This window comes from Vulpes lagopus, chromosome 19, assembly GCF_018345385.1.
Source record: "Vulpes lagopus strain Blue_001 chromosome 19, ASM1834538v1, whole genome shotgun sequence".
Lineage (NCBI taxonomy): Eukaryota > Metazoa > Chordata > Mammalia > Carnivora > Canidae > Vulpes > Vulpes lagopus.
Genome location: NC_054842.1, coordinates 13088685 through 13115619, shown reverse-complemented (window position 1 = coordinate 13115619; position 26935 = coordinate 13088685). Strand labels below are relative to the sequence as shown.

General features: G+C 41.7%; 1 protein-coding gene across 3 annotated transcripts in view; it reads right to left on the bottom strand.

Annotated features, from left to right (window-relative positions):
* Positions 1 to 26935, bottom strand: part of OSBPL10 (oxysterol binding protein like 10) — a 297175-nt gene that overhangs the window by 188401 nt on the left and 81839 nt on the right. For 2 of the 3 annotated variants that reach the window (XM_041734080.1, XM_041734078.1), the window contains exons 2-3: positions 8301 to 8476; positions 5296 to 5375 (exon numbers count right to left, since the gene is read on the bottom strand). In XM_041734080.1, the coding sequence (XP_041590014.1) occupies positions 5296 to 5375; positions 8301 to 8346 (126 nt within the window). In that variant the 5' untranslated portion in view covers positions 8347 to 8476. Of the gene's footprint in view, positions 1 to 5295; positions 5376 to 8300; positions 8477 to 12682; positions 12820 to 26935 lie in introns of all 3 variants that reach the window. The other variant, XM_041734079.1, reaches the window with a different exon arrangement.

Below are 26935 nucleotides of genomic sequence, written 5' to 3'. Positions count from 1 at the left end.
AGACATGTAACCACAAAGGGATGAAAAAGCACACTTGTTTTCCTTAGGGTTTCGTCAAAGCACTAAGGGCGGCTGAGATGCTGGACTTCCACACAGCAGTCTTACTAAAACTCAGCACAAGCTACTAAACCCTTAACTCTGTGAAGTGCTTCCTGTGGGCATCTGGCTTTTGCCTGCATTACCTTTCTTGCACCACCTCAGGAGACAGATGTTACCATTTCAAAGACAAGGACAGAGGATCAGAAAGAATAAAAGGGACCTGAGCAGGTCTGCTCTCAAGACATAATCAGCAAAGCCAGGATTTAAATGTAGGACCTCTCACTCCACTTCACATTATTTCTTGTAAACTAGAATGTCCTGAGCTGAAACATGCATATATACTCAATCAGAAGACTCTTTGCATTCAAAGTTCACAGGCACTTGCCAAAAGTGCTATCATAAGCTTACATCAAAAAAAAAAAAATTAGTGCAAAAGGCCAACATTACTTTTAAGCCAACTCACTGAAGAATTCTGGGATCAAAATCTATTTAAAAGATTGGAAAAGGGTTCCCTCAAGCACATAAAAATTACAGGTGTCTTATTCAGAGCTGTCCCCTCCACATTATAAAATACAGAGTTCATGGCAGGAGAATACCACCCTGAACCTTCCCGTAGCTACTGCCAGGAAACCAGAAGGAGGGATGAGGCAGAGGGTGGGGTGTGTTTAGCGACTTGGGCTCTCACTTCATGGCTACATGACTCTGAGCCTACCACTGAGGTTCCACTGGCCTCAGCTTTCTAATTTGTAAGCATGGAGATAATACCACCTACCTCACAGGACCACTGTGAAGGGTAGTATGATCCCCAGCAATGGTCATGCACACAGAGGTTACTAAACATCATTACCCCTGTCAACAGACAGTTCATTTCCCAAGCTCAGTGCTTATCACAGTCCCTAGAACACCACTACACCCCATCAGAGGGGCTTCTAAACACCACCTACTTGATAAAAACTAGACGCCCACTCCCACATTTGAGACTTCAAAGTCACACAAAAGTAAATTCTCACGAAGACAGTTCCCTACAACTCTCTCTTCACTCATTGCCACTCAGGACTTTATGCTGCCTAAATTTTAATACTGCATTAAAAATAAGATGGTTTATTTTGTCGTTTGTATTTTCAGAGAAAGCCAGTGTCCTAGTCTTCCGAGTAGACCCTCTTCACACCCTTGTGACTACACGTCAAGCAACTACTATCAGCCACAGGATGAATCTACTGTGGCCGGTAAAGAGGATTCTTCTGTCTTTGGCAGTTTCTGTCCATATGGAAGAGAAATGGTCCTATAAGGGGCCCCATCTCCCATAGGGGGAAAGATGGCAGCCCCGAATGACATGTGTGAGGTAAGAGCGGGAACCAGAGACCTGAGCCCGAGCCTTGGCTCTCCCACCCTCCCGGCTAGAGCTTCCTCATGGGGAAACTACAGGGGCTTCACGAGATAGCCCAGACCCTTAGGTTTCAAAAGCCAGTACTTTTATTAAAATCTGAGAAGAGATCTAGAAAATTTTTTTGACCTTAGAATTTAGGAATTAATCTGGGGACTGATAATCATTTTTGATTTTTGAAAAAGATATAAATAAATAAGTAAAATCTTTAAAAATATATATAAGAGACACAGAGAGAGAGGCAGAGACACAGGAAGAGGGAGAAGCAGGCTCCATGCAGGGAGCCTGATGTTGGACTCGATCCCAGGATCCCAGGATCACGACCTTCAGGCAGACGCTCAACCACTGAGCCACCCAGGCATTCCTTTTGGGAAAAGATATTAAGAACAAAAAGTACCACACAGTCACTAAAACAGCAAAAATTAAAAAGAATCAACTACTGATACACCAGCATAAGTGAAATTCAGAAGTATTACACTAAGTGAAAGAAGTCTGATGTGAAAGAAGTCTGATGTGAAAGGCTGTATAGTTCAGTTTATAGAATATTCTCAAAAAAACAAAACTACACACAGAAAATGGATAAGTGGTTGCCTGGAGCTGAGGGGGAGTGGAGGGGATCAACCACAGCAGGGTAATGAAAGAAGTTTTCACGGTGGCAGAATGACCATTGTGGTGATGGTTACATGACTGCATGCATCCGTCAAAAAATAAACTTCACATTTAAAAGGGGTGAATTTTACTTTATGTAAATTATACTTCAATAAACCTCCATACTTTTAAAAAGGCAATCAATAAGTCCATAAATACTTCGTATCTTCTACAATAAAAAGAGTATTTTAACCCTCTAAAAGCAAAGCAATGTAATTTCTGAATAAAAAGCTGTCCTTTATATAGAATAAAGCTGATTTCAGGCATGTTTAGGAAATGTTTTTCTCATTTCACTTCAAGACTGGGGAAAACCTCATCGGGTACTGACCGAGACAGGTCTGGGTATCAGAACTACTGGCCACAGCATCCGTGAAGTCCTTTGTGGGCTCTATGAACACGATTATCCCATAGTTCTCACTAGGTTAAGTTAGAATGCTGGCACCATTCCATCTGCCTCATCCTTGCTCCAGGGAATGCTTCATTTTAAATAAAAAGTTTTTAAAAGGCAAAATTCCAAGTAATCAATGGCGAGAATATTTTCTATAATCTACTGGAGAGAGATCTGACCCTGCTGAGAATAAAGGAGGAAGAACAGAATAAAGAGAAGGCTTAGCATATATTCCTAACAACCATAATGCAAAGTCAGTAGCTGGACATTAAGTTTATAGTCATGTTAAGCTCAGCTTCATTTTCACTACTACCTTTTGCCTAAGTGGCCTTGGACTTCATAGTATCTCTGCTAAACCACCAAGGTCTGTTCACAATTTAAAAATTATTATTCCCTAGTGGATCCCTAGTGGATCACAGTAGCTATGCTATAAATGAGGTATGGTCAGCAATCCTACTTCTGGTCTCAGGCCCTACCATCTAAATTATTATTTATTTGGGTTCTACATTAACAGGTTAATCTGTATTCTTGAAACTACCCAGAGAACATGCCAGTAAATCAAATTCTCCTTCAGAGAATCTTCAAATTCTCTTCATATTTCTTACTACCATTAAGAGGCCTTTACCTTTCCTTGTCTCCAATGATTCATTAAAACATCAATGCACTTCAAGTTGGTTTCCCGACCTCAATTCTTACATCCAAAATAAATTCCAGATGAACCAATGATTGAAACATGATAATTAAACTATAAATTCACTGGAGGACAGCACTGAAGAATGTTTTCATAATTTTAGAACAAAGAAGCCTTTACTAAGCATGATGTAATACCAAAAGCCAAAAATGAAAATATTCATAAATTTGACTGCAAAAATTAAATAACCTACATAGCAAAAAATATATTCAAAGTCAAAATATAGGTGACCTACCAGGAGAAAATACCTACAATATAAATGACAGGCAAAGGACAAATATGCTCAATGCCCATATAGCTAAGTGCAAATCAAGAAGGAAAAAAAAGAATTCAATAGAAAAATGGATGAAGGATAAAAACTGGCAGATCACATAAAAGAAATACATGTAGCAATCAACATTTTAAAACATTCTCAGCCCCAGTCATGACTTTAGAAGTGAAAATGAAAATCATGGGGGATTAATTTTTTATCCATGAGACTATCAAAAACTGAATGTTAGGGGAGCCACAGTTAGTAAGAGGGGGAAATGCATCTTTAACACAAATTGGTGAGAGTACAAATTAGGACAACTTTTTTAGAAGACAATTTAGCAATGTCTAGGAAAATAGAGCTGACACAGAGTCTATAATCCAGCATTTCCACTGATGTCAATTCATCATATGTATACCTAGAGGTACAAAAAGATATATATATACAAAGATGTTTACTACAGCATTATGTATAACAACCTAAATGTCCATCAGTAGAGGACTTAAGCAGACAACCATTCCTCAGAACACCATCCATCCATCCTAAGAGTGTAATAGATCCCATATGTCCAAAATACCTTTAAAGGGGGTGGGACTGTTATGCATGATACGATACCATCTGTGTAAAAAATACAGATACAGATATACATACATACTAACACATGCTTGAATATGCTTGAATGACATACAAGAAGTGTTAAATGCAATTATCTCTAATGAGCACACATGGCAATCCAGGGAGATCTGTCCTTTTTATTTTATGCCCTTCTGTTTCATAAAAAAGTAAAAAGATACATGGAAAAAGAAAAATGATTAACTGTCCTACCTAGGGGTATATAAAATACTGATGAAATGCCCAGAACTCCTACCATAATTCCTGGAAAATAAAGCAAGCCAGAGAGAGGAAAAAAAAAAAAAAAAAAAAAACCACAACTCTTTAGAAGTAGGGCCCTACCTATAGTTAACCCAGATTCTGCTGGGGCTAAGTAAAGAGGGGTAAGAACGAAACAATAGTAAGCAAGTCCAGATGTCTTCTAAAAGAAAAAAATGAACAGTGAACAAAATCATGAAGAAATCAGTTCAGGTTGTACTCGGAGGCAGAACAGGGAGGTGTACCTAAGCAAGATATCTCCCGTGGCCTTTGGCAAGACAGCAGACTGGCAACAGGATTCAAATCATCAGAAGTTTCATATGTGGGTCTTTGTATTGGATGCATGGAATGTGGAAAAAACACTGCAAGTGGTACTGTACCACCCTGGAATCAATGATATAAAAGGAGTAGTTCTTTGAGCATGGATTTCAACAAATATGCATTGCCCTGAATAAATTTATTCTGCAAGTAATGCTAGGAAATCCTCCGAATAATCCATGAAAATGCCTACCTATCTGATCTAAGACCTCCTGCCGAATCCTGGAGAGAAAAGAATTCATACTTGGATGCCAAATTACTGGAGAGCATTTCTATACTTGGAATGCTGAAGCTCCTTGCAGGATACTTAATCAATTTGGGGTCCAGGTTTTATTTAAGGATCATTGACAATAACTAGTCTTCATGAACAGTAAATCTGACTCCTCTGCCTCCATGGTGAAATCACCCACTCGGGCTTCTCAATAGACATGAACAGCTGCCCAGACTGACAACTTGCAACAAGAGAAGTGTCTTTCCAGAATCAGTTCTAGGAGGTGTCTGCAGGCCTCTTCATTCTACCTATAAGCTAATCCTACTACTTTTCTCTTGGCTTTAGATTTAAATGCAGTAGCAATATGAATTCCATTATGGTGGCAACTTCAAAAAATAACACGAAAAACAGCTTCCCCAAAGAAACAGATAAATGGACTGAAGGGGAGCTATCCAAACTACCCCAATGCCTCCACACTTCCCTGGTGGTTACTTACCTTAGCACTCGTTTCCATGTGGTATTTGGCACAAGCTCGAAGCTGAGTCACCCAAAACTGTTTCTCTTTTGCATCGGCAGCTAAAAGAGAGAAAGCAAACGCTTGCAGAGATTGTTCCAAAACGTATTCAACCTATTTCTACACCCACCTAAGCGGTGGGGGGCCTAGGGAGGGAGGTCGGGAGAGAACAAAGGGAAAAACAAAGACAGATGACAATATTCTCAAGCAGCCAGCGCTTACACCAAAAAAACAAATTACACTAAATCTCAACAGAAAATTCCCTCTTAAACCACATTAAAAAATGTACTCTGAAATGTCTCTTTTACAAACAATTTTGTCATTCTTTTTAACCTCCTCTGGAAAAAAAAAATTCTACTTTAAAAAGGTAGCAGTAGTGGGGGGCGCCTGGGTGGCGCAGTCCGTTGAGCGTCCGACTTTTGGTTTTGGCTCAGGTCATGATCTCAGGGTCACGGGATGGAGCCCCACAGGGGACTCCATGTTCAGTGGGGAGTCTCTTGCAGATTCTCGCTCCCTTTCCATCTCCCTCTACCCCACCTCCTCCCACTCTAAAAAATAAACCTTAAAAAAATAAAATGAAAATAAAAAGCAGGTTAGGAAAAACATGATTATTTCTATGCACCTCTACACATGTGGCTAACAAAAGGTTCCAAGTATAGTTTTTCAGGGCCTTTTGCTATTTCTAGAGTTGTACCATGGACTTACTGGCATCTACAAAATAAGCATTCAATTGAATTATTTTAATGTGTTCTCAATGATTCGTGTTATGATTGGACAGAACAACATACCAAATGCTGCTTTAGAGATCTTCAAATTTCCCCCAAAGAAACATTAAAATACAAACCAAGTGTTTGGTCATTATCTTCCACCTACACTTCAATTGCTCAAATATATCACATCATTTTCTTAAAGTATCATGGATACATAACAGGTTCTAATAAAACCTAAATCATCAATTTCACTGCATAATTAACTGCATAAATAGTTTAACATAACATTAACTGCATAATGTTGACTGTGCAGGAAACAGGTTCCCCTGGAAGTTATAATTGTTTACAAAAAAGGGCCTCAGTGTCATTGTCAATACAACTCAACTTCAGCTTGAACTTCTGACTGAACAAATATGGAGTGGTAGACCAGCATAAGGCCAGGTGAACTGGACTTTCAAAGGATTCCGCAGAAACTAGAGCCTTCTTCCTCAGGAAAGGTGAAGAACTGCCAATTCAAAGGCTCATGACCAAAAACACTCCCAGAAGCCATGTATCTACTGACATCAAGATCCATTCAACTCTACGTGTAAGTGAGATGTGCAATGAGAAAACCAATACCCAAATCCTCTTGGGATAAGCCAAGGACAAGCCAAGGACAAGCCAAGGATATATCTGCAGAAATTTATCCTGCCTTTTCTGCCATTGCTAACCTTAAGCTAAATTTAGCCCTTGTGATAATGTCATGCAGATAATAAAACTTCTGTATTTGCTATTAAAACTGCCCTTAAAAAACAAAAACAAAAAATCCTAGGGTTTAATAATCCTGAGAATAGTATCAACTCTTAAAAGGCAAAAGGAGATGGCTCAATTGTCATATTAGTTGGATTTTTTCATTTGTGTGGGTTTGTGCCATTCTATAAACCATAGGGGGGGCGGGTGAGGGGGTAGTGCCATTAAATTTTTCACCTGCTTTTGTTTCTGCTCTAACAATTTATTAAGCAATAAACAGCAAAACGAAAGCAAGGACCATATAAATCTAACCAGCTAGAACACACACTGCATGAATCTCCAAAGAGAACATGAATCTTGCCACGTTTCCAAAAACTGAAAAACTTTTTTCAACTATAGGCATTTTTATTTCATAGGTTTTTGGATTGTTTTATAGATTCTAAAATATGACTTGTACATAGATAATAAAGAAACATTAGCTTATTCCATCTCTTGGCAGTAAAGCTTGGAGGTAGGACGATGAAAACAGGACTCAGGCAGGAGTCTGGGCCCTCGGTCTGGCTTTGCAGAGGCCCACCTATCACTGTAGTTCCTTAGGGTGAAGGAGAGATAGAAGGGGCATTTTCTTTGTACTGAGCCCTTACTTGGGCAAAGAAAAATGTAAGAAGGGGGAATTATCAACCAACCCCCAACACTTAATACATACAAATACTAACTATCCTTCCTCAGACCTAACTTAATAACATTGGGTTGGTATGTGTGTGCATTTGGATTTTTGTTTTTGTTGTTTCATTAGAAGACGTTGACAATTTTTCTGGCAATGCAACTGTAATGGAACGATGGAAGAATGATCTAGCAATCAAATTAGACTGCTACAGTCAGGTCTGGCATTGCTAAAAACCTATCCAATGGATATGCCTTGGGGGTAGCTGAACCTATAGCGATGGCCAAATGTGGTGCTTCCTGGGGAATTATCCTCCATGAAGCTGCTGAGTAGACTTCAGTTCTCAAGAAGCAAAGAGAAGGGGAAAAAGAAAAAAAAAAAAAATTAACACCAAGCAGATGGCTTCCTCATCAGGCTCTAATACTACAAAAATAAATACAATATACGTGAAGGGGCCCTTTACTGATAGATGGTCCTAGAGAAACTGGAGGCGGGGGGGGGGGGGGTGCCTTGACCCTTAAAGGCTTGTTTTGTCCTCACAGCATAGCCCCACAGGGGATTGTAGTGAATTCATACTGTAAAGTCAAAGAAAATATACATTGAGCTAATATGAAAAATCTGAAATCCTAAAGCTGAGCTGTCACTCACCTTTCATCTGCCCTTAATTCCTCAGTTATTTAGGACAAGCAATTCCTAATGTCAGCTTCATCCGCCCCACCCCAGGCGTAAGAGAGGCAGTGTCTATCACCACACAGTCTTCAAACACAGCAAATTGTTAAAAGTGAATAAAAAAAAAAAAAAAAAAAAAGACAAGAGAGCCATCCCCATGGTAACTATGAGTGCGGCCCCTGAGACCAGTCTGAAGAGTTAGCAGGAGAACATACCTCTCAGTTTATACATCTCCCCATTAGCGGAGTACACCACCAGCATGTGGGGAGCTTCATCACTCAGGGACACTATGGCTCCAGATAGAGACAGGGCTCCCCGAGGCTTCTGGTGTTTGCTTTGCTCATTCACAAAGTACTGCAGGATGCCAGCCTCAAAATCCAGCACAAAGTACCTGTGTAAAGAAACCACAGTGTGTCATTTTTTTCCTTCTCCAGCTCACTCCTTGCAGCAAAGGAGGAAAGCCATCTTTAAATCGACATCAAGGCTCTTGATTCAGGAAGGTGGAAACCAAAGATCTCTCCTGGGGACCCTGCAGAAGTCAGCCCATGGGTTGGGAGAGAGCCCTTGGTTCTTAAGTCAGAAGGGTACTTATAATGGGCCACTATGGGCAAGGCAAGGGCCAGGTCCATTCAGAATTTGGTGCAATGCCCATTACCTCGTCTAGTGCCATGGATACCACAGTAAACCTCTGAATGATCCCTGCCTCCCCCAAAGGCAAGCAGATGCACTGGGACACAGACTTGGGTAACAAAATTCATAGGACTTCCTGGGAACAGCTGGAATTCCTCTAAGCCTCTAAGAGAGGCCAGTTTATACCCAGGGAACAGCAAGCTGGGCCTTGAGCTTCCTGCTGGTGGCCCAGGTAACCCTAAGGAGCCCGAGCTCTAGGGGTCACCTGTCAGGGAACTAGCATGCTCACACAGCCACCTGTTATACTCCAGCAGACCCTTCTATACATCGTTTTCAACACCAAGAGAGAAGAACCCACTCTGCTCTGGGAGGCCATTGCAAGGTCAAAGCAGAGAGACTGCAAGTTGCCTGAATCACTCAAACAGATCTTTATAGCCACACATCTTTATAGCCTGTTTATCCACTCCACCCTTCACCTAGGAAGTCATCACAACAACCTCCCCTTTCTCCACCAGGACGGAAAGGTCTTCATCTGAGGCTCAACTTCTTCTGGGGGCCTAGAGACTCACTACAGCCCCTGCCGACTTTTCAACCTTTTCACTTTCTATTCCATTCACATTAGCCTTTCCTCTCCACCCTCAGAAGCACCATGTTGTCTCCCACCACAGGACCTTGGCTCATGCTGTTCCTCCCTGTCTAGAACAGTTACTCAAAGTGAGGCCCACAGATTTTGCTGGACGACAGATTGTTCCCAGCCTACAACAGCTTTGTAATTTGGCTTTGCTTCATCATCCAATGGCACAATCAGATGTCTCATTAAACAGTCCAAATGTTGTCCAACACATACACACACACACACACACACACACACACACACACACAAGAAACTTACAAGCTACATACTAGTCATGAATCACAGTGTAACCGAGGGGAAGAGGAGGGGGTCCTTCACCATAGTTTGAAAAACACCTGCCCAGAATCCTATTCCCCACTCCCTAGACTATGGTTTCTTTGTCTTCTTGCCTTGTTAACTTCTCAGCCTTTAGGAACAACACAATGGCCACCAACTTGAGAAACCTCCTGATATTCAACTATTACTCCCACAAGCCCTCATAGCACCTGAAATTGTCCTTCCTGGCCTAGCCCCAATGGGAGTCTATACTTACAGGAGCATCTAATTCCATGTCTAGTTTCCCCATTAGACTCTACACCCTTTGGAGGCAGAAGTGTGTTCTCTGCCCACTCTGGACTGCACCAGGCACCAAAGCACCTAGGTCACTACCGTGAACTCAGAAGCACTGCAAAAATTTACATTTTTGAGGGATGCACGGCAATACTCAACACAGGTCAGATACTGTGCACATACTAATTAAGGTTGTTTTCACAGTTTCAATGTAAGATTGCATGATATTCCTTTGAACAACATCGCATCTCTGCAAAGTAGAGTTTTCAGCGAGTGCTGGGATAAAAAGCAGACGTCAACGTGGAACAGGAAAAAAGGGTAGCAATGCCCAATACGATTCCAAGGTTTGAGAAGCCACGAGGGGCCCACAGGCGCATACATCCCATCCGGAAGTAACTGAGGGTTATTTAAACAAGTATATTCTTTTCCATTTATGTTTATTATTATTTTTACAAAAAAATTACTAAAACATAAACATTTATGAACTTGTTTGGAGCTAACCACTTAATAAATAAATGAAACTTAGGGGGTTTCTTCACATATAAGCACCATGAACCAAGAAAGTTTACAACCCTTTGATCTGATTCCTTCTCACAGCAACCCAACAATTACACATTGTCATTCACAATTTACAGATATCCAGAGACCCAGAGAAACTCACAATCCAAGGGCCAGGCTTGGTTGGCTCCAGCCATCACAAACTCCCCTTTGATTGTCATGCCAGTCACTTCCTCTGAATCCCAACTTGCTCAGAAACTTTATTCTCCCAGCCTTCCTGTTTCAACAGAAATAACCTAGTGAACTGGAAGCTCCCTTCCTGGCAGCAGAGGCACCCACTCCCCTCCCGTCCGATATGGCAGGCTGCAGCCACTTCATTAGTGCCCGATGCCCCAGGTCCCAGTCCTCCAGAACCCCAATTCCTCTAAGAAATCTTCTACTCTTAATTATTTTTAACATTCTGAGTAGCCTGGCCAAGACTATCTAATCTTACCCATCTCCCTCCCTCCTATACCTCAGGCCATGATCATAATAAAGAGAGACTTCCAGTTTCCATGATTAACATGGATAAATCAAGATGCAGAAATGTGTACCAGACAGAACCATTCAAAATTAAAGTCCCTGCTCCAGCTGTATCCAACATCACCTGAGAGCTCATTTGAAATGTAAATTCTTGAGCCCCACTCAAGACTGTGGAATCTGAAACTCTGGGGAGGGGCCCAGGAAGCTGCATTTTAAGCTTCCAGGTGATTCTGATGCAGATCAAGTTTGAGAAGCACAGGCCTAAAAGCTCATCACCAAATCCCTTTCTTCCTCTTCCAGGAGACACTGCCAGAATATGTTCCCCAGATTCCCTTGCAGTTAGGATGTCACCGTTTGAATTTTAGCCAGTAGGATGTGAGCAAAAGCAATGCAGGCTTGACACACAAAACACATTCTCTCTCTCTCTCTCTCTCTCTCTCTCTCTCTCTCTCTCTCACACACACACACACACACACACACACACACACACACATGCACTCTCTCACACATTCACTTTCTCTCATACATTCACAGGTTGGAAACAGAGACAACCTGCAGGTGAACTTGGGAACCTCGGCAACAACTATGGCAAAGAGGTGAGGGGCCAGGGTCCCCGAATCATCACCTGGAAGAGTCACCTGCTAAGGAGCAGCCACATCAGACTGGTACACGAATAAGGAAGTTCTGTTGAATTAGGCCATTAAGATCAAGATATGTCACAGCAGTTAGTCTTACAAATTCACCAAAAATAAAGTCTTTATTTCTATTTGCATGTCCTATTTTTTAAAATTTTCTTAAAGATTTTATTTTTGAGTAATCTCCACACCCAACGTGGAGCTTGAACCCACAACCCTGAGATGAAGAGTCGCATGCTCCACTGACTGAGCCAGCGGTGGGGGGGGGGGGGGGGGTTGTCCTACTTAAGATTTGCTCCTACTTCTTTCTGTGTGGCGAAAACCAAATTCGATGAGAGAGCCAGGGTAATTTCTGAGCTGCCAATGATCAAATTATTTAAGTGCTGACCCTGCCTTCTCCTTAGGAGTAAATGTTTTCGACTTGACCTATATTTAATGTCATTGTGATTGTAGCTCTGCAGACACCGCTCCCGGCAAGGCAGAGCATTAACAGTAATGATCCTTACAATGTAGGGAAGGACACTGGCACCCACCGCAGCACTCTGTGCCCTCCACCACCACCCGAGGCCACAGCTGCAGCATCCCCCATTGATCCACTTTACTGGGGAAGTAGAAAAGGAAGGGGATCTGAATAGGCTTCAAGGGAAAGGCATTATGCCACGGTCTGAATGGAGGAAGGGCTTGACATCTTTCTCCTTACTGTTTCTACCAGCTCCTCATCGATTAGGAACCTGTCAGCTTTCCTCTCTCCTAGAGGCAGCTTCCCAAATTCATCCTGTTTCAACAACTCATTGTATATTTGCAAAGACATTATTCAGAAGCTGGTGCAAAGAAATGAACTGAATGTTTTTCTTTTGCCCAAGAAGGATGACAGAGTAACCAAATGATGTCACATTATGCAGGATATGGGGATGCATTAATGATTTTTTCACAATACGTATTTCAAACTTATATCTTAATTTTAACCTGTCGCAGATGTTAAAAAAAAAAAAAAACAAATTTCCATGGCGTCCTGAAATACTTTAAATGCAAAGTTTGAATTTTGTGCACTAAGGAAGGTCATCAATAATTTACTAGTCTTCTAAAGACAAAAACCACTGTGTTTGGAGGGAGGTGATGGAGTACCTACCATCAGATTAAAAACCGTAGCCGACTCAACAAAGTGTTCCCTCGGGATGGCCTCCAAAAGGTAAGTTAGCTTGTGTCACAAAAGGTGAGCGCTGTCCATACGGCATTAAGGAGGGCAATCCCAGTTGCTCAAATCCCCTGGGAGGAAAGAAATTAAATTTGGTTTCCCACAGGGTCATGGCTCTGTCAGTACTGCTGTTCGGAGCTTGGAGCTATATCTGAAAGTCACAGCTTTCAAGCTAAATAGGAAAAGTTAACCATATTTCTAAATGATATTTCATAAACCCATGTGAAATTGCTAGGTAAAATCCTAAAACATTCTTTCAGGTCTTTCCTTCTAGAGAAATGATTAAGACAAACCTAATTCCTATTTAAAAAAAAAAAAAGATTTTATTTATTTATTTGAGAGAGAGCATAAGCAGGAGGGAGAGGCAGAAGCAGACTCCCTACTGAGCAGGGAGCCTGACTAGGAGCTTGATCCCAGGACTCTGAAATCATCTTGTGAGCCAAAGGCAGACACTAAATGGACTGAGCCACCCAGGGGCCCCTCTTATTCATTAAAAAAGAGTATCTTCAAACTTTAGCATGCAACATGATGTGCAGGTGAACTTAATTTATACAGATTGAGCTTATTTTATTTGCTGTGTTAACAAAGCAAAGAATATGCTGGGGAGAAAGAACCAGGGGAGAACTCAAACCCAAGAAGAGAGCTATCTTAAATGCTAGAAGACCAGCTTCCTGGGGGCACCCCTGGCCAATTCCAAAACTGGGAGCCATGGCAAGTGGCAGGCCCCTTCATTGAAAGGGCTGAGGACGAGCCATTGCCTACTGCTTATCCTTCAGACAAACCTGACTGCTTTAGAAACACTGCACAAATGCAAGCACACACTCATCCCTACATATGTACATACTCACACACTTGACACTCAAATGTTCTCACACATGCACTTGCACACATGTACACAGATACTTGAGTTCATGCTCACACTCACATCCACATTTTTGAACTCATGTGCTCACATCCCCAAACACTTTTACACACTCAAATGTGCATACACATTCACATTCCCCTGCACATGCTCGCACTCCCTTACACACAGTCAGCAGTGGCCCCTTCCTAGCACTGATTTCCAACTCTTGCATCCCTCAGGTCATCTGTCTGCACCTGTAGCCTCTTGATCTCACCCAGCTACCTGACAGTTTCATTGTGGTTCAACTTTAGGGTCTGGAAGTTGAAAAACATACATTTTTACATTGGGAGCAGGGAGGAATGGGGCCTGGAAGCACACCAACCACCATGGACCAAACTCCAGCCAGGGGCAGAAATGTGGCAGGCAAGAATGGGAGTCAGGCATTGGAAGCTCACTGATGTGGACAGGAAAGTTGCAACCAAACCACGAGAGAATTATAAAGAGAAAAAAAAAAATGCAGTGGAAAAAAAAAATCTTCCTTTGAAGACTAGCTTTGCCGACAGGCTCGCCCTGACAAAAAACTAAATCATTTCATCTGAATTGAAAGGTGAAAATTAAAATGACAAGAACAAAGGTCCTGGGAAGAAGAGGTTCTCGCCTCTCCTGATGTCTGAGCAGACACCTTTCATACCTGTGTTATTTCTAATAGGTTGTCAGGACTCTTCCTATCTCTCCAGAGGCTCAGCCCCTCATCTCCACACCTGATGCTAGGGCCAGAGCCTCAGGGACTGCCCCCGGGCTGCCAGACCTGCCACCCCCATCCCCACGTGAAAGAGAACTAAGGATCCAGCTCTTGCTGACCACAGGTGGACAGCAGTCCTTCCCAGGAAGATGGGCCTCAGCCTTCTTGGGCACCCTGTCTTCTGAGAAGCTCCTGCCCTGACTTCTGGAACTCACCAGACACGACCTTGTTTCCACCAAGGACAACAGCAACTTTGGTCTTCCACTTAAGACACTTTTCTGGATGGATTATTTACCACCTTGACTCTTCCGGAACCCCAGGCTACCAGCACATCAGAAGGGCAGAGCCAGAGACCCTGTCACAGAGGCTGGATTCCTCCATGTTCGCCTTCTGTCCCTCTCCCTCAGGCCCACACCACTAGAGGACTTGCCCGCTGAAGGCACAGGGCTGCCAGGGGTGGTGCTTTTCCAGCGTGACGCACCCAGATTCCTCGTTCCAGCTCCCACCCCATTCCCTCCTGTCTACAGCCAATCAAAATAGCACCATTTCTGACATCTAGAATCACCTTTCTAAAACTTCCCATCTACTGTTTGCAGAAAATTAAAATGAGGAAACTCAGCAAAGAACAGCAACCTCAGTATGTGCAAGAGGAGGGGAAATATCAAATTGTGGGTATCTTTTCCTAAATTTACCTTAAGTCTTCAAATGTAATACCATCTGTTGGCCATTTTTATTGAGCCCTTCTGTTCTCCAGAGAGCAACCTACTGAAGCTCTCCACAACTCTTTGGAGCTGCCAGTCACATCTGAGAGGGCATTTATGCATAGCCGGCTTGGTCCATAACACCTGATCACGGTGGGCTCCTCTCGGCAAAGGGTTCACACTCATAACCCTTCGAGTTTCTTTGCTTGGGAGAGAAGATAGATCTTCCAGAATTTCTCTCAGGATAACCTGGAGAGGAAGTGCCAAAACCTCACAAGTTCCAAGACACAGCCTCTGCAGGCCACCTCAATCCTGACCAAGGTTTAATGCCTAAAATCCTCTTAACTCTTGTAATTTGTGATGATGGGATGGCAGATGGGATGGCCATGTTATACGTCTGTGGATTCCCAATCCATCTGAGTTTCTCAGATGTAATCTGAAATTGCAGGTGAAGGAGGGCAGGGAAGCAGGCCACTCCAGCCTGACAAGTGGCAGTTTAACACTTGAAGGGAACTTACATAGGAGGCTTGTCTTGGGCGGCAGAAAGATGAATCCATGTGCCCACCCTCTAAACCTTAAAGGTTTATAAAGAGGCCTTTGCTGAGTGCGGTCACACATACCATGCAGGTGTTCTTCCCATCACATCACCAATTTCAGGGCTGTGTTCTTGGAGCAGCCTTTGGGAACAGAAAAGCCAAGAGGAACCCACATTTCAAGGACAGGGGAAGGGGCGAGGAGCCTCCAAGTTCCTGAGTCCAGCTCACAGGTCAACTGGTGGTCATGTCTTCTTGATGACCATTCCAATAGTCTCCGCTACCGACAACTCAACTTATGATCAGATTTCCACCACTGCCACCACCATGCCCATCCCCCAAAGCACCACAGGCAGAGATTCCAACATCCTCCAGAAGGTACTAAATTATCAGGTCTTAAAGCTCATCACCAACCAGGCAGACAATTATACTCTATTACATGAGAATTATGTAAGAACTCGGTTATTCACAAACATTCAGGCATGCAATACAACAAGCCCAATCTCAATCGATCAGAAAAATTTAGTCTGATATGGCCTGTCTATAGCAGAACCATTATGCTAGCTCTCAGACATCTTAAAGATATATAAGCTCAACCATTAGTAAAAATAACTGTTCATCTTTACAGAGCACTTTCTACACGCCCATGTATTATTACTCATATTAACTCATTTATACCTCCCAGCAGTCCTACGAAATTGATGTGATCATAACTGCTTTCTACAGAGGAAAAACTCAAGTGAAAAAAGGTTACCTTGTTCAAGATCTTACAGGAAATCATGGGGCTAGATTTTAACTCAGGCAATCTAGCTAGATAGCTCATAGCTCTAAACCATTAAGATACTCATGTGGATTAAAATACAGTTTTCACCGCAATGATGCAAAAACAGAATCAAAAATACATAAAGCAAACTGATAGAAAAGTAAAGAGAAAATAAAATATAGATTGGGAAGTTGTAGAATCCTATCATCACCCAGAACTGAACAGATACACAGAAAATACATAGATTTAAGATAACATAGTACATTTTATTTTAAATTTTACAAGTAATTGCATACCCCAGTGAAAAATAGGGCTTCATTTTAAATGTGCATGGAACATTTTCCAAAACATTGCCCCAGAACACCATTAAGAAGTAGAAGTATTATAGATCACATTCTTATAAAGATTTATTTTTATGATTTTATTTATTTATTCATAGAGACACAGAGAGAGAGAAAGGGGCAGAGATACAGGCAGAGAGAGAAGCAGGCTCCACGCAGAGAGCCTGACGTGGGTCTTGATCCTGAGTCTCCAGGATCACGCCCTGGGCTGCAGGCGGTGCTAAACCGCTGCGCCACCGGGGCTGCCCTATAGATCACATTCTTTACAGTTCATGGTAAAATGGTATGATAAAGACTTCAATTTTGGGGTGTGATCCTGGAGTCCTAGGATCAAGTCCCGCGTCGGGGTCCCTGCATGGAGCGTGCTTCTCCCTCTACCTGTGTCTCTGCCCCTCTGTGTGTGTGTTTCTCATGAATAAATAAAATCTTTAAAAAAAAGACTTCAGTTTAAGGAAAATAAGTAGTTTTAATAATATAACATTTAAATATAATTGTCATATTATAATTTGATATTCATTTAAAGAAAAATAAGGGTGAATATGCTAGAGTGGGGAGGGCATAATAGAGACAAAACCAAAATAAAAGTATTGACATATTTCTAAATTTAAAAATCTCTAAAAAATAATCCATAAATAAAGTTGACAACCAATAGTGTATAGGTTAAAAAAATACTGAACTATCTAGCCTTCCAAAAAGAACATTTCTTTCAGTTTGGGCCGGCCACTTCCTGCTTTATGAATCAGTGAAGCAGCTTATTAAAAATGTGAGTTTCTGACTCCAACCCACACCTAGCGAATCAGAATCTTTGTGGATAAGGTCAGGAAATTTGGAATGTAAATTTCAAAGTTTCCCTAAAACACCCTACAGTAGAAGATCCCTAAAACACCCTAGAGTAGAAGATCAGAGACAGAAGAAAACCTTACAGGCTGTTCACCACCCTGGTTTTCTTCTCCTTGGTCAAGCTTTCCCTCACAATCCTTCATCCAGCAAACGTCTAAGCACCCACATGCCCATACAACCAGGCAGCACTTAGGCGTGAGATGACCTCATTTTGTCTTAGTCTGATCGAGCCCAAGCCCACTCCTAAATCACAACCCAAGCAGTGTATTTCTTGGCTCTGTCACTCTGAAGTATTTTTGAGAAAGATTTAAGGAAAAGTTACAAAACTACCTGGCATAAGCTCCTGCATAAGCAGATCATCAACCAGCATTATTCAGGTGCTCCCCTGGGCACAGGGGCCAGGTTGAATGATCCACCTAAGGATTAAGAGCCAGCAGGCAGAAGGCTGCTGCCTCGGGAGCCACCTGATAAAGCACCAGCATAAGTCAACGTTAACTTTGAAAACAAGATTTGATGCACTGTGCTTGGATTTGATCTATGATGAGATTCAATCTGCTTTTAAAGACTAGGTGATTTAATTCCAAAAGCAAGAACTGAGACCTAACAAGGATTAATACAGGCTTGCAGAATATTGCCTCTCACCTTCTGAACTATTAACTCTTGAGTTTCCAGTGCCTTTAGGGAAGAACTTCACACTATTCTAAGTAAACTGTAAAATATCAAGTGCACAGCTCACATTTTCACCCTGGCCATCGACAACACAGGTAACTTACACCTGGAGATCCTTACAATGTGTTGAGTATTGAATCAAGTCCCTGCTTTGTACTGTAAGGTTGAACACCCACATCAAGTCACACTGAAAAAGATCCTGGGGGATCCCTGAGTGGCTCAGCGGTTTGGCGCCTGCCTTCAGCTCAGGGCGTGATCCTGGAGTCCCAGGATCAAGTCCCACATCGGGCTCCCTCCATGGAGTTTGCTTCTCCCTCTGTGTCTCTGCCTCTCTCTCTGTCTCTCTCATGAATAAATAAAATCTTAAAAAATACATAAATAAATAAAAGAAAAAGAAAAAGATTCTGATACTCAGTAAAGCCCCGGGGGTAAAGAAGGGTGGGCATCCCCAGCCTGGCTCCCATCAAGATGAAGAAAGCAGAGAAGCTGGCCTGTGGAGACCCACCAGGGGAAGCAATTCAGATCATTAAGATTCCTAGGCTCAGCTTTGCTCCCAAATATCTAATTCAGTCAGGCCCTAAACCCCACTGTCCTTGGGTCAAAGAATTTTTTATTTCTCCCTAGAGTGACACAGCACAGAAGAAAGCAGAACTTGGTAGTAAGAGACCTGACCATGGCCTAGACAGGTGGTTTTCAAGCTTTAGCTGCATCAGAATCACCTGGAAGCTTGTTAAAACACAACTCCTTCAGGCCCTCCCCCCGAGTTTCTGATTTGGGAGGTCTGGGGTGGAGCATGAGAATTTGAATTGTTTTTTTTAAGAGTTTTATTTATTTATTCATGAGAGACACAGAGAAGAGGCAAAGGGAGAGGCAGGCTCCCTATGGGAAGCCTGATGGGGGACTCAATCCCAGAGTCCTAGGATCACGACCTGAGCCAAAGGCAGATGCTCAACCACTGAGCCACCCAGGTGCCTCAAGAATTTGAATTTCTAATGCATTCCAAGGGGAAGGCTTATGTTGCTGATATGAACATACCTCAAGAACCACTGGTTCTCTTTTTGGTGACAAGATACCTAATCCTCTCTGAGCTTTGATGTTCAGGTCTACAAAAGCAGAAACTGACCGATTCTCTTTTGCAGACTATTCCACCATCACTGTGCTAAAGATCTGTCGGGTTATGAAACAAGGGCTTCCAAAAGCACATGTCACTTTTCCAAATGCAGACAGTAAGTCAGATCTGACGCTAATGTTCATATTGCACTGTGTCAGCAGTTTAGTTAACTGACTACAATGCCAACAAGACAGAACTTAAAACAAGGACCTGGATCTGTTCTTCTATTGAGGTGCCACGGAAATACTATTTGGCAAGGACTAGTACCTGATTCTCAACATGGCCAGCTGTACACAGGTTCTTTGATATGCATATAAATTTTTTTAAGATTTTATTTATTTGAGACAGAGAGCGAGAGAGCCCAGTGGTGGGGGAGAGCAGAGGCCGAGGAAGAAGCAGACTCCCAGCTAAGCAGGGAGCCTGATGTGAGGTTCGATCCTAGGACCCCAGGATCATGACCTGAGCAGAAGGCAGACACCTAACCGACTGAACCACCTAGGCGCCTCTGACGTGGATACCTTTATTCATGGATAAAGAAAAAAGAATCTATATAAGTACAACTTTCTGAAGAAATTTGAAGAAAATCTAGTTCCAAAACTAGGTTTTATTTGTAATAATTCATTTCTTTAAAAAACATTTTTTGGGGGGACACCTGGGGTGACTCTGTGGTTGAGTGTCAGCCTTTAGAAGACATTCCTCTACCCTGCCCTGCATCAGAGCTGGGGCCTTGTCTATACCCCCACCCAACCAGTGTATCCTTAGCCCTTGGCACAGGATGCCTAACACATTGCAGGGACTCTGTAGGGAAGAAAAAAAAAAAAAGATTTTATTTATTTATGAGAGAAGCAGAGACGTAGGCAGAGGGAAAAGCAGGGGAGTCTGATGCGGGACTCAATCCCAGGACCCCAGGATCACGACCTAAGCCAAAGTCAGATGCTCACCCACTGAACCACCCAGGTGCCCCAATACTGAATTTCTTAAAAGCTTAATAAAAACTGATGGTCAGACACCTGGGCGGCTCAGTCAGTGAAGCTTCTGCCTTTGGCTTAGGTCATGATCCCAAGGTTCTAGGATGGAGCCCCCCATCGCACCCCCTGCTCCATGGGAGTTTGCTTCTCTTTCTCCTCCCCGCTCGTGCTCTATCTCACAATCTCTGTTGCTCTCTCTCTCTCTCTCAAATAAATAAATCTTTAAAAATAAAACACTTCAGTCTTCCTAGTACTAGCCTCGACCAAGGTGGAGCAGCAGAATTACCACAGGGGTACAATCAACAAGACTTGATGATGAACAGGGAATTAAGTTTGGGGAATTCTGCAACTGAGAGACTTACAACTTCCAAGAGATGTCGATTAGCAGCTGGATGAATGGAACTGGAGCCCAGAGAAGGTCTGAGCTACGGCTATCAAGTTAAAACCACCTGTAAATAAGGAGCCATTGAGGCCAAAGACATGTATGAGATTATACAGAAAGATGATACTGGATGAGAAGGGGAGGCAGGGAGGAGTACTCTTAAAAGGAAGACAGGGTTAGTTAGGGGGGTTGGGGGGGATGGTAAATCTAATCATAAAGAGCAAAAGAGATAGAGAACACAAGGCAGAGCTAGGAGGAAACCAGACCAGAAAGAGAATGTTTAGGAAAGGAGGCTGTGACCCGCTGTGTTGAATGCTGACAAAATGTCGGTGAGATAAAAACTGAAATGTGCTATTTGTGACCATACACTGATCTGTTTATTTCAAGATTCATGGAGTGCCATGACCCTACCTTACTGTCAAGCAGATCAGTTCTTGTGGATGCAGCAAGCACAAGAGAGAAAGGAAAAGAATTTCTCTTATCCTCCAAATATTTATGCCCAAGTTTACCAGATGTTTCCGAATATCCATGTTCTATTTTTACTGGGAGCAGTGGAAAGATTACTGGGTTGAAACCAGAGTCTGCAACTTCTGCTCTGGCACGGATTAACTCAAGGTCTGAAGCCAAATGTAGCAAAGACCACTGACTACCCAACCCAATATTCATTTTCTCTTCTCTATCAAATTAAGAGAACTCCAATTTTTAGCTAGGCACAGTACACTATGCCTGAATACATTTCGCAATCTTCCTTTTAGCTAGATGTGGTCATGTGACTGAGTTCTAACTAATGAGGAAGAGTGAGGTATCAGAGTCCTTCCCCTGTGTTTTTGGAAGACAGATATCATAGCTGGAATTCCAACATTCCAACTTAGAAGATATGGCCACAGCCTGTGGATGATGAAGCAGAAAGTTGGAAGAAGCTTGGGTCTTTGAAATCTGTTGACACCATCTCCTGCTGCTGCCAACACCAACCCTAAAAAGCTTACCTCAAACTCCTTTTAGGTGACATAAAAACAAAGGCTGCAGATAAGAACTACCTGGTGTTATAGACTGACTTTTGTCCTCCCCACATTCATATGTTGAAGCCCTAACCTCCAATGTGACTGTATTTGGAGATAAGGCCTATAAGGAAGAAATTAGGGTTGAATTAAGTTACAACAGTGGGGTCCTGGTCTGGATAGAATTAGTGTCCTTACAAGAAGAGACTCCAGAGAACAAGCTCTCTCCCTGTGCATACAGCAAGATGGCAATCATCTACAAGCCTAGAGAAGAGGTCTCAGAATGAAACCCACCTTGTTGGCACCTTGCTCTCAGACCTCCAGTCTTCATCACTGAGAAATAAATTTCTGTTCTTTAAGCCACCCAGTCTGTGGTATCTTGTTATACCAGCCGGAGCAGACTAAAACACCCAGTTACAAGGCCCACTCCCCTGCATCCACACAGACCAATTAAATCAGAATCTCTGGGAGTGAAACCCAGGCATTGGTAATTCGCCAAGCTGCCCAGGTGATTGCAATTGCAGCCAAACTTGAGAGCCAGTGGTTGATTCCATCTATTAATCACATCTGAACACTATTCCTAACTGACACACCACCCCATTTGACTCCTCTTCCTGGGCCATCCAGTATGCACATCGTTAAAATGGGATTACAATGCTCACTACCTCCATCAATATTTAGCAAGCCTGCTATATGCCAAATACTGAGGATACATGGGTAAACAGTGAAGTTTCTGCTTTCAAGAAGCTTATGGTTATATTATCTGAAAAGATAAATGAATTTCTTCTATGAACGAAAGCAACAAATTATGTAACTATTATAACTATTTGGGTTAAACACAAAGCAGAACCCAGAAAAAGGAACATGGGCGAAAGGAGCAATCATATCACCATATTAAATGAAAAGTAACAACCTATTATAAACCTAAATGATATTTCAGAAATCACCAATTAATTGCTGAGAATAACTTCATATTAGTGCTATATGCCCATTACACACACACATATATTCACACACAGCATTAGAAATTGTGCTTAACATCTACATTTATTTATGATCATCAGGAACAAGGCAATATTATTTCCAGACACTCAAAATCCAAGAACTTATGACAGATACATGAATGAGGTGTTTACCATTAATCATAAAGTTTTCAAAACAGACTTCCTTTAGAGTCCCACACAATAGATCGCCATCACATCTGCAGAAGATAAAGAGTTACTGTACCATTTTCAGATTTCATATAAAAACAACAATTACTCCCCAAAAGACTGTTTTTAGATCGTATCCATTTGGGGATCAAATGCTCCAAGTTCTAAGCACAAAGACACACACATGCACACACATTCCAGAGGATCTAATCAAATGGAAACTACTTGTATTTTCTGCAAAGGATGGTATTATTTCCTTACAAATTTATTTTCTTCCCCAGGTCTGGACAAGGTGGAGAACGAGCACATTGTCTGGCTCCCTCCTCGGAATCCAATCCTAGAGATGCCACAGAAGAGAAAGGGAGCTGAGAAACTGCAGTGCAGAGCAGAGGTAACTGGGTTCCCAGCTGCAGGGACAGGCTGGAGCCAGGCAGTATTAGGGCCACAAGGGAGGTGCAGTTTCAAGGAGAGTCCTCCAACTGTACCACATGTGTCACTATCGCTGCCCAAATAAGAAGCACCAATTCGAAGGGCTGCTGGGGTACCTAGGACCAGGGCAGTGCCTGGCTTGGGTGGGTCATTAACAAGAACTAATACAACTTGGCCAGCTAGCTCCTAACCACTCTGCCTTCCTACCTCAATACCTCTCCTAGGCCACAGCCAGGCAGCGTTAAGAAACACTCAGGGTCAAGTCCTCGGGATGAAGAAGAAAAAAAGAGAGTGAAGGGATCCAGACTGCCCTTTGGTCCTAAGGGCATCTTCCTCCACCGAGTCATCTCATCTGGGGAGGACAGGCAAGCACCCAAGTTTCTGTCATTCTTCTCCTAGACAGAGAAACAGACAGGGCAGCTAAACATCACAAAGCAATAAAAGGTAGTTGACAATGACAAAAAGAACCAGAAATTAGAGAAGCATGTGGGACAATTCACACTGGAAGAAGCAGACCTAGTGGGAAATAAAATTTAAATACTTTAAACAGCCTCATTGAGCTATGGGAGGCTATTAGAAATGTGGAGTACAAAGAAGCAGATAGAGTACAAAGAAGCAGATAGAACCACCAACTGAAAATCCTGAGTTTGAAAAATAAATTTTGTAAAATGGCACTTAAAGGATTGGTAGAAGAACAGAAAGACAAGGAAGAATGAAAAGAATGAACTGGTGAGCTGGAAGATTAATCAATGCACTCTCGCTGAAGGCAACATGACCTGATTTTAAAGGTGGAAAAAAATGTGATAAAATAGAAGTGTCAACATCCATCTCACAGCAGTTCCACAAGGCAAAAAATAAATAAAAATAAAAATAAAAATAAATAAAAATAAATGGTGGATGGAAAATATTTAAAGAAATAAGAACCAAGAATTTGCCACAAAGAAAGAGTTAATTAACACTTCAGATTGAAAGAACTCACAAAATGCCAAAAAGGGTGAATGAGAAAAAGCCACACCTAGATCTCTTATAGTAAGATTACTAATCAAAGAGAAAGAATAAAACTTTCCAGAGACAAAAAGCAGAAAACCTACAAAGAAAGAAAATACAGATTGGCATCAGAGTTTCAACAGCAACATTCAATGTAAGAAGACAAAGGAATATTTTCAAAATACAAAGGAATATTTTCAAAATACAAAGGAGATCTTGGAATCCTTGGTTTGGTGGTGTTCAGCTGATAATCATTAAATGTGAAGGTGAAAAAAGTCCTTTCACTTCTGGTATCATGGGCAATGGAGGGTTTTGAGCAATGTTCCTCCTGTGGTAACTGAGTTCTAGATACTACGTAAAAAATCTCACAAGAAATCATAAAAGTTTCTAAGGAATGCCCCCACACACCTGTACCCATGTGTTACCAGGGCAGTGGGCAGCTGGGAGCCACAGGGTTGGTTGTCTTGAGGGTAGATGTTGATAGCAGCTTGCTACTGGGATAGTGAGTCCTGGGCTCAATTTCTCACCAGTTTGGGAGAAGCCACATCTGAGATCCCCTTTAAACCAAGAGACCATCTGGAATGATCTCAGATCAGTACCCCCTTGCTACTATAAAAAGCAAAAGTAAATCCTCTCTGGAGGAAGCATCCCTAATGTATATTCTCACATAGGTAAGTTCAAACGACATATTCACAAAGATCATGAAGTAAAAAAAGAAGGCAACCCAGTATGAGTGAGTTTTAACAGAAACAAAAAACAATGCAATCAGATCTCCAAGAATGGTAGATAACTGAAATTGTTAGATACAGAGTATATAACAGGTTGCTACAAAACATTTAATGAAATAAAGTATACAAACACAAGGATGTGCACATACCAAAAGACTATCAGGAAGGAACATGAGTACTTGAAAACAAAATGCAATCTCTATGGATTAAAACTATAATTTTTTAATTAAAAGACTATAGCATGGGATCCCTGGGTGGCGCAGCGGTTTAGCGCCTGCCTTTGGCCCAGGGCATGATCCTGGAGACCCGGGATCGAATCCCATGTCGGGCTCCCAGTGCATGGAGCCTGCTTCTCCCTCTGCCTATGTCTCTGCCTCTCTCTCTCTCTGTGACTATCGTAAATAAATAAAAATTAAAAAAAAAAAAAAGACTATAGCATAGGGAATGTAGTCAATGGTACTGCAATAGCGTAGCTGTAGGATGACAAAGGGTAGCTATACTTGTGGTGAGCACGGCATAACATACAGACTGACTTGTCAAATCATTTTGTACACCTGAAACCAATGTAACATTGGGTGTCAACTCTACTTCAGTAAAAAATTAAAATTAAAAAAATAAAATAATCTCTGAATGGGTAAAGCAGCAGATTAGAAGCAGCTAAAAAGAGAAAAAGTAATCTAGGGGCACCTGGTTGGCTCAGTTGGTTAAGTGGCCAACTCTTGACTCTTTGGTCATGATCTCAGAGTTCTGGAATCCATCCCCGTGTGTAGATTCCACAGGGGAATCTGCTTCAGGATTCTCTCTCTCCCTCTACCCCTCCCCTCTGCTCTATCTCTCTCGCGCGCACTCTCTCTCTCTCTAAAGATGAATGGCTAAGTCTTTAAAAAGAGAGAAATAAGGGACACCTGGGTGACTCAGTGGTTGACATCTGCCTTTGGCTCAGGGCGTGATCCCAGGGTCCTGGGACCGAGTCTCGCATAGGGCTCCTTTCAGGGAGCCTGCTTCTCCCTCTGCCTATGTCTCTGCCTCTCTCTCTTTCTGTGTCTCTCATGAATAAATAAATATAAAATCTTAAAAAAAAAAAAAAGAATAGTTAATGAATAAAATGATAAGCATAGAGGGAAACCAAAACAATATTGTCTGTACAGAAATAAAGATGTCTAACTTGTGGGATTTTTTAAATGACAGAACTAAAATAAAGAACAATAGCATTAAGATAGGAGGGGATCACTGAAATTATTCAACTGGGTTTGAGAAGGGGATTAAGATTGTTACCTTTACATTCTTTAAAGCTCAATACAAAATTTCAAGGAAAACCATGAAAATAATACTGTGTAAATTCCAAAACAATGGAAAGGAAAAAATGGTATATAAACAAAGGAACAAAAAATTCAATCTATCCCCCCAAATAAGAAGGGAAAACATGGAAAAAATGAAACCAATGAAAATCAGTGATTACAAAGGCACAAACATATCTAAATATATCAGTAATCACAGAATTATAATAAACTAAACATGGCAGTTAAACAACAGATACTGCAAATTAAACAGACTGTTTTTTCTTAATCCAAACACGTCGCAAAGGCACAAGGACATGAAAGTAAAAGGGCAGAATAGATCATAAACAAAAACAAAATTTTCTTTAAAATTTTTAAAGAAAATATATGATCATCTTAATAAATGCATAAAATAATATGTGAAGGTTTAATATGCACTTACAGGAGAAGGAAAAAATCCTTATCAAATCAGAAATAGTACAAAACTGCCTTAAACGGTATTTAAAACATATACCATTTATTTTGCACATTTATTTATGTATTTTATGTGCACTCACATACATACACAAGGACATGTGCACATGCATACACACACATCAACTCAGAAAATGTTAAGCTTTCCTATTAAAATGATCAATAAGAGTAGAATGCTCACAGTCATTACTTTCTATTCAATATGCATATGACATCCTAGTATAGTACAAGACTATACTTGGTAATAAA